The sequence below is a fragment of the Bos javanicus genome, chromosome 5 (genome assembly GCF_032452875.1).
Source record: "Bos javanicus breed banteng chromosome 5, ARS-OSU_banteng_1.0, whole genome shotgun sequence".
In the NCBI taxonomy this organism is placed as follows: Eukaryota; Metazoa; Chordata; class Mammalia; order Artiodactyla; family Bovidae; genus Bos; species Bos javanicus.
Window position 1 is genome coordinate 106172348 of NC_083872.1, and position 19216 is coordinate 106191563.

Consider the following 19216-nt stretch of genomic DNA (forward strand, 5'->3'; position numbering starts at 1 on the left):
TGAAAAATACCCACAGACACAACAACATCAAGATCCCAGTAACCCTCTGAAGGAAGACGACACATTCCAGGCTCTGGACAAAATAAGGGGAAATGGCCCACAGTCCAGAGAAAATGCAATCACTAGAGACCAGCCATTAGATGAGCCAGATCCTGGAATCAGTGACAGGAACTTTGAAGCAGTTATGATAAATATATTTAAGGATTTAAAAGGAAAGAATGGTACTAAGGAATAAACAGATCAGAGAAAAGAAATAATAAAGAACCAAGTAGAAATCAAGAATTGAAAGATACAATATCTGAAATAATAAATTTATTAAGCAGATAAATAGCCATTGAAGATAATAAAGTCAACATATACTCTTAATCTGAAGAAAGAATAAATACGTTAAAAAAAATCATGACCGGTGTCTCAGTGATTTGTGTGACAGTATCAAATTGTCCAAAATATGTGTAAGTGGAGTTCCAGGAAAGGTACAGAAAAAGTTGAGGAATATTATTTGAAGATATAATGACTGAAACTTCCCCAAAACTGATGAAAAATGAACGTACTGATACAAGAAGTTCATCAAACCTCAAGAAAAATAACAACAAAGGTAATCACAGTCAAACTGTGATTTGGGGATGGCTACAGGAAGAATTTGCAGGAAGAATCCACCTGCAGTACAGGAGACACGGGAGACCTGGGTTTGGTCCCTGGGTCGGGAAGACCCCCTGGAAGAGGAAATGACAACCCACTCCAGTATTCTTGCCTGGAGAATCCCATGGACAGAGCAGCCTGGTGGGCTACAGTCCATGCGGTGGCAGAGTCGGACACGACTGAGTGACTAACACTTTCAACACACTGAAATTTTGCAGGGGAAAGGGCATGGGATCTCCAGATTGCTCTCCAGTGTTTCAGGGGGAAAACATACCCATAAGCCTGCAGGACAAAACAAATGGCTCAAAATGTAAGCAAGTGGTGAATCTGGGTGAAGAGATTAACATGAGGAGTTTCTTGTATTATTCTTGCCACTTTTCTGTGGGCATGACATATCAAAAGCAAAAGGTTACCAACACACACACACACTTTGTTATAATTATTCTCCACTTAATATAAGGAAATAGAAGCTCGGGGACACGAAGAGACTCACTCAGCCACAAAACTACTAGAAGCTGAACCCAAGTCTACTGACCACGGATCTTCCCCATGTTGCCGCCTGGTCCCATCAGACATTAACCCATCAACAGATGAGCCCCAGCCCTTAAGCCAGGCCTCCCTCCCTCATCCCTTCTGCTTTCTGCTCCCTTCTCCTGTCGCCCACCCAGACTTCCCAGTACCTGCTCCCCCCACACCAGCTTGGGTCCCACACAGAGCTTGACCCTTCCTCCTCCGTCCGTGTCCCCATCTCCATCTGGGTTGCTCGTCTCCTCCCACAGACGGGCAGAGTTCACTCTTGGTTTCAGTCTTTGGATCCCACCTTCTGCTCCCACCTGTGGGAACCCTCCCGGCATCCCTCAAATAAAGCCGCACGCCTCCCTCGGGTCTTCCCGCTTCATTTCCCTCCACTGCAAAGAGCCCACTGACAGGTTCTGTATTCATCTTCCTGGACAGAGTATGGCTTCCACAAGGATGGTCTATTTTTCTGTTCATTGCTATATATTCGCAGTTCTTAGAATAGCTCTAATAGTTCTTGTGACAGCCTGGCATGTATGTGCCATGCTCAAAATAAATCTACCGAATGACTAATTGAACACAGGCATGCGATTCCAGTTATAATTGCAACAGAGTTTTTCTGGAAATTAATGAACTGATTCCAACACCTGTACAGAATAGAGGTGCTCCCCGTACAGAGTACCTGGCCATGAAGCTGCAGTAACTGAGAGTGACAGTCCTACGGGAACAGAGTTGTTGTTTAGTGGCTAAGTCATGTCCGACTGTTTGCAACCCCACGGACTGGAGCCCACCAGGCTCCTCTGCCCGTGGGATTTCCCAGGCAAGTATACCAGCGTGCTTTACTGGGTTGCCATTTCCTTTGCCAGGGGATCTTGCCAACCCAGGGACTGAACTCAAGTCTCCTGCATCGCAGGTGGATTCTTTACAGCTGAACCACCCGGGAAGCCCGCATGGGAACCCAGAGCTCCCTGAACTGGGGCAAAGTCCACTCCCTCTAGCACATGTGGGTGCGTGGGGGTCTGCCTGAGAATCAGGAACCAACTGGGAAAAGAAAGACTTGGTAACCGTTCACCACATGGGAAAAAATATCTAAAACAGAATTCTGACTTTACAGTATTCAAAAACAAATTCCAGATGATGAGAGGAAACATTCAGAAAACTCCTTAACACTGTAAGAAAAAGGAGATTAGGATATGACCTCATGGTAGGAAAAGCTTCTTAAAGACACCCCCAACTCCCCCAAATCATAAACAATAGCGTATATCCGTTTGACTTCAAAATAAAAAAAGACACACATATGAAAAAGGTGTATGGTGGCATACACAAGAGATGAGTGAACTGGAGGACATCTTCAAGGCCTCCTATAACTCACCACAAAAAAGCTACGCAGCCGAACAGAAAGCCAGACCAAGAATGCATGCGGACTGATGACTTGCCAGAGAGGGAACCCCATGGTCAAGATGCACACACACACACAAATGCCCAGACTCCAGCAGTCACAGAAGAGCTCATTAACACAGGGGCATAGCCTTCACTCGTCAGATTAAAACAATTTCACCAGACAAAATCCAGTGTTGCCAAAGATGTGGAGACCAGGAGCTTTTGAAATACTTCCAGTGAGACTGAAAAACCTCTGTTCTGTAGAATACTGGCTCCTGTCAGGCTGGGGATACACGCTTTCTCTGACACAGCACAAGACCACTCCCTGAAGCACTGTTTCTATTCAGAAAATGGTGAATAAACCAAAACATCCACTGATGGGAGAATAAAGAAATAAAACGTACTGTGCTTATTCTGCAGAATACAGTGGTTAGAGAAGTGACCAGGTCTGTACACACCAGTATAGAGCCCCAAGATACACACAGGAAGTGAGAAGTCAGAATAGACCGATGCTGTGTCCATTTGTAAAACGCCAGAATGATAGCGTTCCCTGATGATACCAGGCAGCCATGTGAAGGACGGGTGGGAGTGCAGACCCGTGGTGCTGGCCGCCTTTGCGGAGAACAGGAGGCAACAGGGCAGTGACGGCTGCTTAGAGGAACTTTACTTCCATCTCAGTGCATTATTTAAAAAAGGAGGGCGTTAGTTATTACTTCTGGAGGGTGGGGGAGTGGGCATTTATTTGTCCTTTTCTGATTACTTGCCAGCTGTCTGCAGTGAGCTCCCTGTGCGCGACCACATCCTCCGTTCCAGGCCACCGGTGGCACTGGACACACTGAGGACTGCGTGATCCTAAACCTGACGCACGTCTAAGTGTGACTTTAGCCTTAAGTGACGGACAGACTCAGTCTTACCCTCTTGTGAGCTGAGGCTCACAGCATTCATCAACATGACTATTTATAAGCAAAACTGCATGGAAAACACTTTCTCCATGGAGACGAGGACTTCAGAGGGACCCCCATCTGTTGCACAGAATTTCAGTTCAGTTCCGTTGCTCAGTCCTGTCTGACTCTTTGCGACCCCAACGACAGCAGCGTGCCAGGCTTCCCTGTCCATCACCAACTTCCTGAGCTTGCTCAAACTCAGGTCTATGAAGTCGGTGATAACCCAAATCCCTTTTCTCTAGCACCATCTGGTGGAAAAGAGAGGAAACCTCATCTTGAACAAATCCCCACTGCTTTGAAGCAAATCAGCAACTGTGTGCTTTCTTAAGCACCATGTTCAAACTAAATTCTTCAGCCCACAGGTTAGATATGAAAGGTCTGCTCTTTTTGTTTCTCCTGCTTTGATTCCCTCTTTGAAAATTCTGTAATAGGTGATGGTTCTTCCTCAGTATACTGTTCTGAAACTACAAGCCACATTCATCTATATCTCAAACCCTCCAGAATCCACAGTTACAACAGTTGATTTCCATAGTAAAGATTTAGTGTCATTTGCTTTTACGTAAACTATGATAGCAGGTTTCCTTTAAGGACTTTTTGAATATAACATCTGTCACATAAATATGGAGTGGAAATTACAAGTACCCTCTTCCAAGCACTGGAAGAAGACAGCAAAAGAAAAAAAAAAAATACAGTATCATACCAAGAAAACAAGTTAGATTTTTCAGACATAAAAAAAAAACATTAAAAAAAAAAAAAAAGATATTAAAAAGGTGAAAAAAAAAAACCAAAAAAAACACCCCAAACCATAGTAACAGGGTTATTCATGCCTCAATTCACAATACTGAGTTCCCTCATCCATTTACAATACAGAGAGGTCACTGAGCAGGGTGGTAAAATTACCCTGGAAAATTCCAACTGTACTTGCACCAAAGAAGTCCATTTTCGATGGTTTTCTATTAGTGTTTTACATGGCTCTGATTCCACTCGAGTTTTATAACCTGCTGTAACAGACAGCTTTTTAACTGTTTCCAAATCTGCATTAGCAGAGGACGGAAGTAAAGTCAAGAGGCACTCCCTCAGAGGCTCACATGTGCTGATTTCCATGCAGATGATTCAGATTTAGGGAGTTTTGTTCACCCCGGCCAGGTGGCCCTGGAGGTTCACACACACACACTGGGCAGTTGGTCTCCCTTTGCCTCCTTTCTCAAAGTTTAGGATGAAGACAGTCATCCCTGTGTTAGGGCTGACTGACGTGAGCTCGGACCTGCTCAGAGTCGCTGGGAACGAGCACTTGAGGTCAGTCAGAAAGTAATCCAACAGGCTTCGTATGTAGGCGCCATGACTCACGACTAAGACACTGGCTGCTAGGCCCGGGGTGCCGCTGTCAGAGTTAAACGTGGAGGCACAGTTCTTCCCTAAAGGAAATATCTCTGCCAGGGAACTTTCCAGACAGCTGCTCGGGGCTTCCTGGGAAAACTGTTCATTCTGACCGGCTTCTTTCAGGATCAGTTGACAAAGAAATTCAAAAAAGTCTTTCCCACGCCTTTTCAGCTGCAATGAAAGAAAAAAAAAAGGTGAAATAAACTGACATTAATGACTATCTTAAGACATAAACAGGCTTCCCTGGTGGCTCAGATGGTAAAGAATGTGCCTGCAATGGAGGAGACCCGGGTTCAATCCCTGGGTCAGGAAGATCCCCTGAAGAAGGGAATGGCAACCCACTCCAGTATTCTTGCCTGAAGAATTCTATAGACAGAGGAGCCTGGCGGGCTACCGTCCATGGGGTCAAAAAGAGTTGGACACAATTGACTGAATAACACTTAGGATATAAACAGAACTGATTTTTCTGTAAGTCAGTAATACCACAGAAGCAGATGAAACTCTATTCATTCAATCAGTACTTCCACTGATACTAGTAAGTAAGCGCCTAATATATTTCTGGAACCATGAGAGCACTTTGGGGGCAAAGGTGAGTAAGCTACAATGCCCAACTCCTGACTTGAAGCAAACAGAAGGTCGTGAAACAGCGTCACCTAGGAAACCACGTCCAACGCTTCTGAAGCTCAATGACAGCAAGGATGAAAGGCCGGCCCTTGCTGAACTCTGCAAAGTCCTTACAAGGGAATTACGAAAATTAAAAATGGGGGAGACGACCACCCGTAACACACCTGAGCAGCAGAACACTCCAGGGGATATGATGTCACCTGGAGGGGTGGGGGCGGGGGAGGCGTGACGGCCTCTATCGGCTGCCCTCCCCGAGCGGCACACACCTGCTTCACTGACCCCCCTGTCACTGCAAAGACTGCTGCTCCCCGTTCTTAACAAGACCATCTAACAATGCATTTCCTCAAATCCATGATCAGTAATGATGCCAAATTAATAAATGAGATAGGACAGGTTAAAAGGGAGGAAAAATGGTATCATGCAGAGTTGTTCTGTGAACCAAACAACTTGCAAATTGCTCAGCTAAAACTCAGAAACATCTCGCTCACAAAGAGGAGTCAGGTTTCAGCTACTCGGATGTCGACCAGCTCGTGGACACAGCCACTTTCCCCCAGGCTGCATACCTGGTCCAAGGTCTCTCCTCCAGGCGGTGTGAACGCTGGGCACTCCTCCCCTGCCGCTTTGGCCATGGCCCTCAGCTCGCTCAGCGGCCTGCCTTCTGCAGCCCCATATTTCTGCAATGATCCAACAGACAAAAGTGCCTCAAGGGGAATTTGCAATTCACAGACAATTAAGTACATGTTTACAGCACACTTTCAGCTTACTTTATCCTATCTCCTCTGAAAAGATGCAAACCCAGGTCCATGTGACTTCATAGCTCGTTAGCTGTTTAGGCTCTTAAAAATCAAGACTTAGCAAAATGCACAAGTCACAGAGGAAATACCAATGGCCAAGAGACACGGAAAATCTACCTTCTCAGGAATCCATAGTAAGAAAGATTAAAATGACACCTTTCATAAGTCATTAAATCAGAAGACCAAAGAGACCACTAACAACCAGTGTTGATGTAGAAGGATCAGAGGCTGGGAAGAGAACTTTTCACTTTTAAACTCTTCTGTACTAAGTCCTCACAAGTATGCCTTGCTTTTATAATTTAAGATGCCTCTCGCCTACGATTTTAATGATTAAATAAGACACTATTCACGAGAGTAAGTAAGAGTAATTGCCACACAGTAGATTCTTCATGTAATAGCCAATTTCACATCCCAAGCAGGAAGGCATTTGATTTCTAGCCATGGGATAAACTGAGTTGCTGTAGTGATATTTTATGGTAGAAGAACAACATATAAGTAAGCTATTAATACTTACCCTTTCTCGGAGTCTTGAATCATACTTTACTGTCATATCTTTGCAAAATTTGCTCTTCTCCAAAATCCCATGCACGGTCTGCAAATCAAAAGACAACCATTTCTTTTCTCATAAAAATAATCATTGCTGGGGAATCCCCTAGCACGCCAATGGTCGGGGCATGCTTCCATTGCAGGGGGCACTGTTCAGATCCTTGGTTGGGGAACTAAGGTTCTGTATGACACGCACCCCGCCCCCCGAAAAAAATCATTCTGGGAGGGCTCAGGATGGTATCATAGGAAGACTCTCAACTCACCTCCTCCCAAGGACAAGGAAAACCCCAAAAGGCTAATAGTAGATTTTCTAGTAGAAATCTTACAGGCCAGAGGTAGTGGTGTGACATATTCAAAGTGCTGAGAATTCCAGCTAAAAACACTCTACCCAGCAAGGTTGCTCGGAATTGAAGACAAGATCAAGAGTTTTCCAGACAAACAAAAACTAAAGGAGTTCATCACCACGACACCAGCCCTACAAGAAATATATATGGGGCTTCTTTAAGCTGAAAAGAAAGGGCACTAATTAATAGCAAGAATACATGAAAGCAAAAATCTTATTGGAAAAGGTATATATATTAATATAATAAAGGTTGTAGATCAATCACTTATAAAAAGTTATTTACTGACAAATATATATGTGTCAGATATATACACACATATATAACATACACATTTATAATTTTCTCCCTCTATGTGTCTTATTTATGCTTTGTCCCAAAAAACTTTCATAAAGACCTTTCTCCTGTGTTTTCTTATAGAAGCCCCATAGCTTTAGCTTTTAGACTTGTTCTATGATGGGCTGCAAGTTAGTTTTTGTGTACTGTGTAGGCAAGAGTCACATGTCATGTTTTTCCAGATGGCTGGCCCATTGTTTCAACACCTTTTATTGAAAAGACCACCCTTTCAAACACAGAATTATCTTGGCATCTCTGTCAAAGTCCAACTGACCAAAAACACTTACAAAAACAACTGAGCATGTGAGTGTGGGTCCCTCAACTCACGCTTGAAAGAGAAAGTCTTTACTTCACCTTAATTTTCGAAAGCACTGCAGGGTTGTCATTTCTTCAAAGTATCTTTTACCTTCACACTCACCCCAACTCTCTTCCCTGTTTCCCTTTTGAGACTTCAACTATATGTTGAAGTCTGCACTGCCTGGTACTGTCCCACAGTTCAGAGACTCTTCATTTTTCCTTTTCCAGCCTTTTTTCCTTCCACAGTTAATTTTGGAATGTTCAGTTTCCATGTCTTCACATTCACTGACCTCCTCTTCTACAGTGTCTGTTGCTGCTGCTGCTGCTGCTAAGTCGCTTCAGTTGTGTCCGACTCTGTGCGACCCCATAGACGGCAGCCCACCAGGCCCCGCCGTCCCTGGGATTCTCCAGGCAAGAACACTGGAGTGGGTTGCCATTTCCTTCTCCAATGCATGGAAGTGAAAAGTCAACGTGAAGTCGCTCAGTCGTGTCCGACTCTTAGCAACCTCATGGACTGCAGCCTACCAGGCTCCTCCATCCATGGGATTTTCCAGACAAGAGTACTGGAGTGGGGTGCCATTGCCTTCTCCATCTACAGTGTCTAACCTACTGCTAATCCCACCCTGTGGAATTATCATTTCAGAACACTGCCTTTTTCATCTCTAGAAGATGGAGTTGCTTCTGCCGCCTCCTACTTCTCCCCTCGTTATGCTCCTCTGAGGGCAGTTTAGCCTCACGGTGAAGGGGTGACACACTCTCTGTATTCAGCAAAGCCTCCACTTGTGCTGTGGGAGCTCTCACACCTCCCCACTTTGTGTGGGCCCCAGGAATCAACTGGACAACCGCACCCCAGCAACTGTTCTCCCCCGGAGTTCCGTTTTCTGCCCTCGTGCGGTTCCAGCCACACCTGTGCAGACTAACTGTTCACCAGAGACTGATGAGGACTTCTATACACGTGTCTAGAGTCTTCTCTGTGCATTTCTCCCTCCAGCACGCCCACAGATTTTAGTTACTTAAGCCTTCCAAATTCTAAGCTTTGTTCCCTCAACTCGGAGACCAATGACCTCCAGCTGGCTGCTTTTGCAGAAGTCTGGAGATCACTTTAGTCAGAAAACCACGACAACTGAGGGCTTATCCCCTTTGTTTCACCCCATCTGAGACTGCAGCCCAAGCTTCCTGGAGTCCACTATCTGAAAACAGTTGTCTCACAGGTTTTGTCTTGTTTTCTGGTTGTTTGTTGGGGGAGGCTACATTCCAGCCCTGTTATTCCCCCATGGTTGTCACTAAAGTCTCCTTCCCTTAGCTTTCAGAAGTTGATTTGTTTTTTTCAAACCTCTGGGATTGTTTTTATAGTAATCTGCTCCCTAAAGATATTTCACTCATCTTTCATCTCTTTATAGCAACATAACTGCTTTTTAAACTCTATCTGAGTTTCAATATCTGATATCTCAATCGTTAAATCTCTGGTGTTTCCACTGAGTTTCTCTCACAACACCCTCTTTGCCTTTTTTTTGGCATTTTGTTAGACATTTCCCCCCAAGCTGCTCTGATTAAATTACCAAAATAAAATAAAATATTAAAGTGAAATAAAAAGAACTTCTGTCAGCGAGGAAAGAGGATTGGGGATGATGTTTGTGTGCGATTTAATTCTCTATGAATTCTGGGAGGAAATTTTTCAAGGTACAACTGTTGAAACTTTTGACTTACGAGCCTCATCCTTGACTAAACTTACCTGCTTTGTCCTTGTAAGGTCACTGGAGAAAACATGAGTAAACTTCACATCTTTAAGAAATATACCAGCAGCAGCTGCTTGTTTAAATCCAGTTTCTGAAAGAGGCTCATCTATTCCTTGTCCTGCAGTATTAAGAGAAGGAACAATAATGTTCAAATATATATAACGGATGCAAATAAAAATCATACCTAAGAGAATATAAAGAGCATTTATATTTTATTAAGACTTCCTTGAGTACTTTCCACATAACTGTTCAGAAAACCAAAAGCAAGCAAAATTAAGCTATAATCCCTATAGAGGTTCAGGTATCCAAGTGTTTTCCAGCATGTCTGCCTGATGGGAACTGGTGGGTGATGAGACTGTCTTCAGCTCCCCTGCCTTGCACCGCCCACCGCTTTACCAGTCTGTTTCATTAGTGCTGCCTCTGATCTACCTTCTCGGCCCAGCTGCTGTATTTGGGTGGTTGGATCATCACCTAGAGAAGTTTTCCTTCTTTATCTCCACTGTTTAAATTCAGTAACATACAGTACTGCAAATTACTCTCCATAAAGGCCGACAAGCCTTCTACCAGCTTAGAGCAAAGATCAGTTCGGCCAGCGACACGACACAGGACAATAAACCATCGTGAATGAGGGTCAGCAGAAACAACGGGTAACGGACTTGGAACCGCCAGTGCTTGAGACGTGGGATCAGCAGAGGCTGCACTCTGCATCACAAAGACAAGCAACAGCAAGTCCTCAAAACCAGACAGGTTTCTGAAGGGGCTAAACAAATCTTTCAACAATGAAAAAATGGAATTGCTGTGGAGGTAAAAAATATCCCTCAGTGGATAAAAGGAAATTCATTAAGCTGAGAAGCTTCACGAACCCAAAGGTAAGGCTGAAGTCGTCCCCCGTGCCCCTTTCCCACAGATATGAGGAGATAAGAGCACGTCTCAGACATGTTAAGACATGGAGGAAGGACAAGGATTCCTAACTACAGCCAGTGGGAACTCAAGAGAGAGAGAAATGGAGAACAAGAAGCATGAAACGGAACAGGAAGTGCTAAATGAAGAATAGGAAGTGTGAAATGGAGAACAGGAACTATGAAACAGAATAGGAAGTTTGAAATGGAGAACAGGAAGTGTGAAATGGAGAATAGGAAGTATGAAACAACAGGAAGTGTGAAATGGAGAACAGGAACATGAAACAGAACAGGAAGTGTGAAATGGAGAATAGGAAGTGTGAAACGGAGAATAGGAAGTATGAAATAATAGGAAGTGTGAAATGGAGAACAGGAAGTGTGAAATGGAGAACAGGAAGTGTGAAATGGAGAACAGGAAGTGTGAAACAAAGAACAGGAAGTGTGAAATGGAGAACAGGAAGAGCAAAATGGAGAACAGAAATCAGGAAAGACATAAAACTACAGATAAAGGAAACATGATGCACACCAAGGATAAATTATTTAAAAAAAAAAAAAACAAAAACCCTACCAGATTTAGTAAGAGAAACTGTAGAAAACCAAAATAAAAAGACTTTAAAAACAGCTACAGAGAAAGACAGATGGGACACCATGGGATATGATGGGACACCATGGCCATGATGGGATATCCACCATGGGACACCATTTGGTTGAGAGAAGATCTCTGGACAGGAGCAACAGAAGCCAAAATTAAAAAACCCAGCAGAGTAATGGCTTCCAAAAGAACCATCAGTCTAGAACTGGACTAAAGAAGACTAAAGAAAATAGAAACAGAACTGCATGGAAAAATAGAACGGATTGAAACTATCTTTACCACCAACCGATTTACACAAGAGAACTTCTCAGAAAAGATGCTTCAGGAATGAAGGTCCGAGATGCAAAAGAAATGGTGACAGGAGAAGCTGGCAAGTATGGCTGTAAATTAAACAAACACTAAGTAAAATAATGCCTAGGTTGCACAGGTGAAAAGGACAGGAGACTAAAACAACAGCACATGCCAACACATCTTTCAGGAGAGAGGATATTTACCTTATACTTTATTAGGTATGAATGGTGAAGATACAAAGACAACTATTAAAAGAACAGGCATGGCTTATTTCAAGGCCAGAAGGCAAGATAACAGTGGGTTGGATAAGGGAAAGAAAAGCAGGCACCTAAGAAGTAAAGGTGAGTGAGAAGGAAAAGATTAGAAAACGAAGGAAAAAAAAGAACCACAAAGGAAAAATCCAAACACACCAGAAACCAGAGTCAACATGGATTAAACCACTCTCACCAGTTAACAAAAAGACTGCTTTTTTTTTTTTTTTAAGAGAACCAGAATCAGCTGCCTACCATTGACAAGGTTAACACTTAGGAGACCAGTACCCAGCAAGGCTGAAAAGAAAGGGATGGGAAAATACACACCAGGAAAATTCCAACCCCACACAGCTGGAGCCGCCATATCACTCTCAGAAATACATGACTTTGTGACAGAAGTCTCACTAAGGATTGTGAAGATAACTATAAATAAGGTTCAATTCACCAGGAAGATAGAGCAATCTTTAAATTTGTATGTGCCTAATAAAATACTCTCGAAGGATGTAAAAGCAGAATATATATATATAAAGCACAAATTGATAAAATTGAAGGTATTTAAGGATGAATTGGCTATCACAGTGGGAAATTCAATATATCTCATGCATAAACTGACCCTTAGGTCATACAGGCACATGAGTAAATTTACAAAATTAGTAAAGTATGGGAAGATTTGAACGACAAAATCAAGATTAATGATTTGATATCAAACTCCAAACCCAACAATTAGAAAACAAAGATTTTTCTCAAACATATAGTAAATTTATAAAAACTGACCACGCTAACCAATTTCAGACATATTACCAAATAAGCCATATTGTCAAAACAGAAAGCAATCACACTCTAAGTCAATCACAAAAGATGAAGAACAAAACCAAAGAGTCCACTCATTTGGAAATTTAAAAAACAGTTCGAAATAACCTACAGAAATCATAAATCATAATGGAAATTTAAGATACTTGGTACTATTTACTAGATTACTATAAATCGAAACTGTAGGCATGCAACAAAAACGGTACTTAGAACCATATAAGCTTGAATGCTGACAAAACTTAAAAGAAAAAGGTGGCTGTGACTGAAGAAACTAAGCATCTAACTTCCAAAGTGAGAAAAAGAACACAAAACAAATCTAAACAACAGGTCCTGAACATGGAAACTTTTATTCATGTTCTACTGCCAGTTTCAAATGAAACGAGACAAGTGAGCAGGGCCCATGAACAAACAAGGTAATGAGTCCTGAGGATGCTCTGCGTGGGGCCCAGGTCAGTGGGAAACAGACTGGTTTCCAGCAGAAGGAGGCAGGCACGTGGGGTATTAAAAATCAGCTCCTGCAAACACCAGATGTCCCTAGCCCCAAAATATAAAACTCAACGCTTGTATCATCAGAGCACAGAAATAGCATGTCTAGCTGAAAGATATTCTTTAGAAGCCAGACCAGCTGGATCGCAGGGAGATTAAAAGAACCTGAGCCCAAATTAACAGAGCAAGCTCGGCTGAGGTGGGGTGGGGAGCAAGACAGAATAAAGTAACAACTCCATGTGAGAACAGGAATTCTCTTTTTAAACTATTTATTTCTTACGACTAAAAATAATATATCTTAGCAGGAAAAATACCATTAACACCAGCCAGTAAATTTTTGTTTCCAAATATGAAGTCATTTTAAACCCTGGCAGATATATTTGAAGACAATTAGACCCAATACAGCTCCTTAATCAGCTGAGAGGTCGCTTTGGAGCCGCCCACAAACAATTTAGACCACTGGTCTTCACATCCAATTCACTCAAGACACTCACTCCTCTTGAGTACCATCTACTCTGATCATACTTCTGTTACCATAGGTTTTAATTCCGTAATCCCAGCTCACAGTCCAGACCTGCCCCCGGTCCATCCTACCCTATCAGATCTCTTTAACCTACATTTCACATGAACATGAACAGAGAGAGCTAAACAATAAAAGTCAGAGAATACCAACCTTGAATTATTTTCTCCTTGTTGAGTCTTGTTTCTCCACTAAAATAGAAACACAGGGAGAAAGCCTTTATTATCAAATTAGGTTACTTTTGAAATGAGGGGAAAAAAATCAGCAATGAAAGGTCACGATATTTGTAAAGACAGCACATTGTACCTACGTTAGAATCTAACCTGTAAAAATGACACTCTAAACTACTATCTGCAGCTGTCTATTCTATGTACCGAATTGATGAGCTAAAAATTTCAAACTGTTCCAAAGTAAAATGTATATAGATAAATCTTCAGTGAATTGAAGGCAGAGAATATTACTTTTCAAAGTATATGTACAGATACACAATGGAGTGTCACTCAGCCATAAAAAGGAATGAACCTGAGTCAGTTGTAAGTGATGTGGATAAACCCAGAGCCTGTCGTACAGAGTGAAGCAAGTCGGAAAGAGAAAAACAAATATTGTACATTAACACATATATACGCAATCTAGAAAAAAGTCTTGATGCACCTCCTTGCAGGGTAGGAACAGAGACACAGATGTAGAAAGCGCATCTGTGGACGTGGTGGGGGAGGATGGCGGGGGCGGGGGGCAGACGAACTGAGTAGCACCGAGATGTACACACCACCACGTGTACAACAGATAGCTAGAGGGAGCTGCTGCACAGGGCAGGGGGCTCAGCTCGGCGCTCCGTGAAGCTAGGAGGGAGGGACGGCAGGGAGGCAACGTACGTGTACCGGTATCTGACTCATACTGTTGTACAGCAGAAACTAACAAAACACTGTAAAGCAATTATACCCCAATTAAAAAAAAAAAAGTGTATATACAGACAGAAAATTTTTGTTAAATCATCTTCAAATATGTTGACCAAAACTACTTCCCAGATGTCAGGACCAAATAGGACAGCCAGTCCACCCATTCATCTGCTGGGCTGAGCGAGCAAGTCCAGGGGACCATGAGTGGAGCAGAAAGGGGTACAGGGACCCACAGTCCCCACCCTGGCTTCCGAGTCCTCGAGCGGCCCCAGCTGCTCCGCTCTGCAATGCTGAGGTATTACAAAACCAAACCCAGCCCATTCTGAAGCAACCAGAAGAGTGACAGGGTGAGAAACACTGTCACAAAACAACTGGATTGAGGCTGGCCAGGGGAGGGTGGGGCGCACTGGCATCCTATGGGGCAGATTTTGCTTTCAAATCACCTTATAAACATCACAGAGAAGCAATCTAGTAACAGGATTTTTTCCCCCCCAAAAAATGTGCACAAATATTTAGTTTTACAGCTTTGTAAATGTTTGTTACAAACCAAACATTTCTCGAGAGGTTTGTACAAATGCTTGAAGCAACTGGTTATAGCTAATTTGGGGAGTGGGAAAGAAAAGTGGGTGGCTAGAATAGGTTTACTATTAATCCACTTCCCTAACCAAAGCTTGGCTTGTAGCAGCCACAGGGAAAATCAGGAGAGTGGAAAGGTCAGAGGAGTATATTTTGAAGGAGTCAGGAGTAACAGCACTCATTTGCAAAATCTGCAGTGGGATTCACTTCCAAGACAGATACCCGACTCTGTAAGAATCCCAAGCCTTATGACAAGAAGCCAAGTCTGATGACTGGCCATTTATAGGCCCTCAAATATGCACCGTTCGTTTGGGGGATTATCACGCTGTTCTTCACTTTAAAAGACATTTTATTTTGTTAGTTCTGGTTTATGCTCGACAGCGCTTCTCTAGAAACCATGTAAGAGAGCTTAATTTCCTAATCACATCCTTTTAAATAATTCAAATTCAGCAGACAAGTACTTGGGTTTGCCACAGGAGAGACAAATCATGGGACATTAGGGTACAACTGGGGCGAGTTGTCAAAGTAGATGTTCTGGTATACACGAGAATGGAGTGTACTCTCCCGCTATTCAACCATGAATATACAGCCTTACAGTGATTCCTCCACAATTAATTCATTTGCTTCCAAGGGCTAGGAATGTGAGGATTTTCACTGGATGGTTGGGTGGGAGTTAGGGAATGTAAAATACCCAATTCATGATACATTTGTATCTACATTAGATTAGTCCTAGCTGCACAGGCTCTTCCAATTAATAAATCCTACTCCCAGAAAACACACATCACAGGAACATAGCAATTACATGTATCTTTATAAGAGTTTACAGATGATCCAATATTCAACTTGCCTGCTCTATTAGAACAATGATTAGCATTCAGTGAAAACTAAGTAACTGCCAAAAGAGGCAGAATTAAAAAAATAAAATCAGTGTTGTGTCAATACCTATACTAATTAATCATCTTTCAGGAATTAAAAGTAAATTAGTTTGTAAAAATGTTTAAAGAACTAGCTAAAAATGGAAGTGAAATGGAGTAGTTTGGCAGGCAACTAACTGCAAACACCTACAAGAACGTTTCGAGGGAACCAGAGGCTTTTCTGCATTTATTGGGGTTTTCAACAATGCTGTTCTAAGACCATGAGAAACTACAGCTCAATCAGATTAGTAAACTTGAAGTCTGAAATCTGGGGTATTCTGTTCCAACAATGATACACACTGGCACTCTCACGTTCAAGGATGTTGATGAAGATCAACATGCTGACAGTAACAGCACAAGATTCATAAAGAATCTGGCTGAGCTTAAAGCACAAGATTCATAAAGGGTTTGGCTGAGCTTAAATTGCAATTAAAAAGTTTTCTTCCATTATCAGAAGAGTCACCATTCAATAAAACTCAATTCAGTTCAGTCGCTCAGTCGTGTCCGACTCTTTGCAACTCCGTGGACTGCAGCACGCCAGGACTCCCTGTCCATCACCAACTCCCAGAGTCTACTCAAACTCATGTCCATTGAGTCAGTGATGCCATCCAACCATCTCATCCTCTGTCGTCCCCTTCTCCTCCTGCCCTCAATCTTTCCAGGATCAGGGTCTTTCCAAAGAGTCAGCTCTTTGCATCAGGTGGCCAAAGTATTGGAGTTTCAGCTTCAACATCAGTCCTTCCAATGAACACCCAGGACTGATCTCCTTTAGGATGGACTGGTTGGATCTCCTTGCAGTCCAAGGGACTCTCAAGAGTCTTCTCCAACACCACAGTTCAAAAGCATCAGTTCTTCGGCGCTCAGCTTTCTTTATAGTCCAACTCTCACATCCACACATGACCACTGGAAAAACCATAGCCTTGACTATGTAATGACCTTTGTTGACAAAGTAATGTCTCTGCTTTTTAATATGCTGTCTAAGTTGGTCATAACTTTCCTTCCAAGGAGTAAGCGTCTTTTAGCATCTTGTTTCTTTTCCTGAAAGAATCATCAATTTTTAGCTTTGAGAATTCTGAAGGAGGAAACTAACTATTCCCTATCAATTATTTCAACACTTTCTCTGCAGTTTCTTATGGATGCCCGTGTGCTTGATGGCTAAGTAGCGTCCGACTCTTTTTGACCCCATGGACTGCAGCCTGCCAGGTTCCTCTGTTCATGGGATTTTCCAGGCAAGATTACTGGAGTGGGTTGCCATTTCCTCCTCCAGTGGATCTTCCCGTCCCAGGGATCAAACCTGCATCTCCTGCACTACAGGTGGATTCTTTATCACTGAACCACCAGAGAAGCCCTTTCCCATGAACAGAAAAGAACAAAGCAAACTGTTCTTATCACTCTTCACGGTCAGATCACAAGAAGTAAAAAGTAGCTTCTGAAATGGCTGGTGATAGTCAAGCAATCCACAAACACTAGGCTTTAATTCTAAAATAGGAGTCAGAAAGGCAAAGCAGTTAACAGGATGGGCCACAGTACCACCACCTTGGTTTAAACCCCCTCCCCAACTCATCACGTGATTTTAAGCAAGTCACATGACCTCTGTGTCTGTTTCCTCATCTGCAAATTGAGAGGCCCTCTTTACCACACTGGATGGTAGTCAGAATTTAATTACAACAGTACCTGGCAAATACTAATTCATTAAGACTTATTTTTAAATTAAGTCCTCAAAGGATTTCTTTGAGGAACAACTTTACACCTTTCAAGCCCTTTTTAAGAAGGGAGGAGGGGATAAAATATACATTCATGTAACAATTGTCTATTAAGCATCTAAATAGGGATCAGCTTGTTTTTCAAGGGGTGGTTTAGCCTAGATTTTCTATGGCTTCTGGGCTTCAATTTTATGTCAGGCACTGGGTCAGGCATCTAGAAAGTGCTGCAAATTAAGAGGAAAGTGCCATCAAGACTAGTTCCTGTTCTGCTACGGAGTAGCTGTAAGTCCTTGGAAGGTCACATGATGGTAATAAACCATTCTATAACATGCAGAGGAATGGGGTGGAGAAAGGATCTCCATTTCTCGCTTGGCCATTAAAATCCTGTGAGTCCTAAAGGGACAACTTCAGATAACAGCTGAGATAACCTTCCTATTCAGGAAGAACAGGACCAAAAAAAGACAGCAACTAAAGGCAGCTTGACAAGGTTAGACCATTCTGATGTTGCTTGCAAGCTCCAACAAGTCAAAAATGGAATCTTAGTGACCCGTAACCCAGTCCTCTGATACACAGAAGCCACTCAGAATGCTGGTCCCATTAACGACACACACACATACTGGACCACACGCTGCATTTTTATCAGAGCTGTCCTTAACACAAACAAAAGTTCGTTAATTCTCATATATGCTCCCCACCCCTCCCCAGTGCTATGCACTTTACCTTTCTAACATTTAATCATCACACTAATCCAGTGGGGTGGGGGCTATCACTATCCCCATTTTATAAATCAGGAAACTGAGGTCGTGTAAATTAAGTCGGTTAAAGGAAGCCCAGGTTACAAGGCTCCCAGGTGGAGCCCAGATTCCAATCTATGTCGCCCTTGCTTGAAAAATCTGTGCTCCTGACCGCCCTGAACTCAGTTAACACCGGGCAAACATAGAGTCGAAAAGGAAAAGGAAGGCATGGCAAGATATGTCAGCATTTGGCTCCCTGTAACGCTGCATGTTAAAAATATTTGTTGAGGGCGGTGCAGGCGGCTGAGAGCAGGGCGAGGCGCCCCCCCCCCCCCCACGGCCCCAGCTCCTCCCCCAGCGACCGAAGCTCTGCGGGGAAGAGAATCCCAGACCCGAGCCTGGGGGACAGAGGGTACAGAGTGGGAGCAGAGCCTGCAGGGGAAAGGTCAGCCCCGAGCCGGTCCACGCTGCAGACCCTGCGGGCCCAGCTGGGGGCAAACGCGCGGCCCGGGAGGTGAAGGGACTCGACTGTGTCTTCGGATTCAGCCGGCCCCAAGCTGGGGTGAGGTGGGGGGGGGGGGCGGGACCTTGACCTCACTCCTTCCGACATCCCTGTCCCCACGTACTGGGGGACCGATGACATCTGACCCCTGGCCTTCTGCTCAGCGTCGCTGGGCCAGTAGAGCCGGAAGGGGGTAACTCACTGGGAACATCCAGAAATCGCCAGGCCGAGCAGAGGGGGAACACACGTGACAGGACTGGCGCGGCGGGTGCGGATCCTGGGTCCCCCCGGCCCAGCCCCGCAGCACGCCACGGAAGGGACAAGGGCAGCCCGCGACGGCCATACTCACTGCCGGACCACGGTCAGAGCGAAGCGCGTCATCCCGCCCACGCCCGGAGCCAGAGGACCAAGGACCTCAGCGCCGCCAGAATCCGCACCCGCTGCCCAGCACTGCACCCGCTGCCCAGCACTGCGCCCGCCGAGCCCCGCCGCTTCCGTACCGCGCCGCC

At 43.8% G+C, this 19216-nt stretch overlaps 1 protein-coding gene across 1 annotated transcript; it reads right to left on the reverse strand.

The window, feature by feature from the left end:
- Nucleotides 1-295: 295 nt before the first annotated feature.
- Nucleotides 296-19216, reverse strand: TIGAR (TP53 induced glycolysis regulatory phosphatase). The gene is made up of 6 exons (XM_061418200.1): nt 19057-19216; nt 13536-13573; nt 9530-9651; nt 6792-6869; nt 6047-6157; nt 296-5030 (listed from the first exon to the last, which is right to left on the reverse strand). The coding sequence occupies exons 1-6, from the start codon at nt 19086-19088 to the stop codon at nt 4599-4601; spliced, it is 813 nt and encodes a 270-aa protein (XP_061274184.1). The 5' UTR covers nt 19089-19216; the 3' UTR covers nt 296-4598.

Bases quoted from the DNA above. Each gene is read 5' to 3' on its own strand.
- TIGAR (XM_061418200.1), bottom strand. From the start codon at position 19,088: ATGACGCGCTTCGCTCTGACCGTGGTCCGGCA. The intron at 13,574-19,056 runs GTGAGTATGGCC...TTTCTATTTTAG, and splicing joins GCTCTGACCGTGGTCCGGCA to TGGAGAAACAAGACTCAACA. The intron at 5,031-6,046 runs GTATGCAGCCTG...CTTTCATTGCAG, and splicing joins GAGGAGAGACCTTGGACCAG to CTGAAAAGGCGTGGGAAAGA.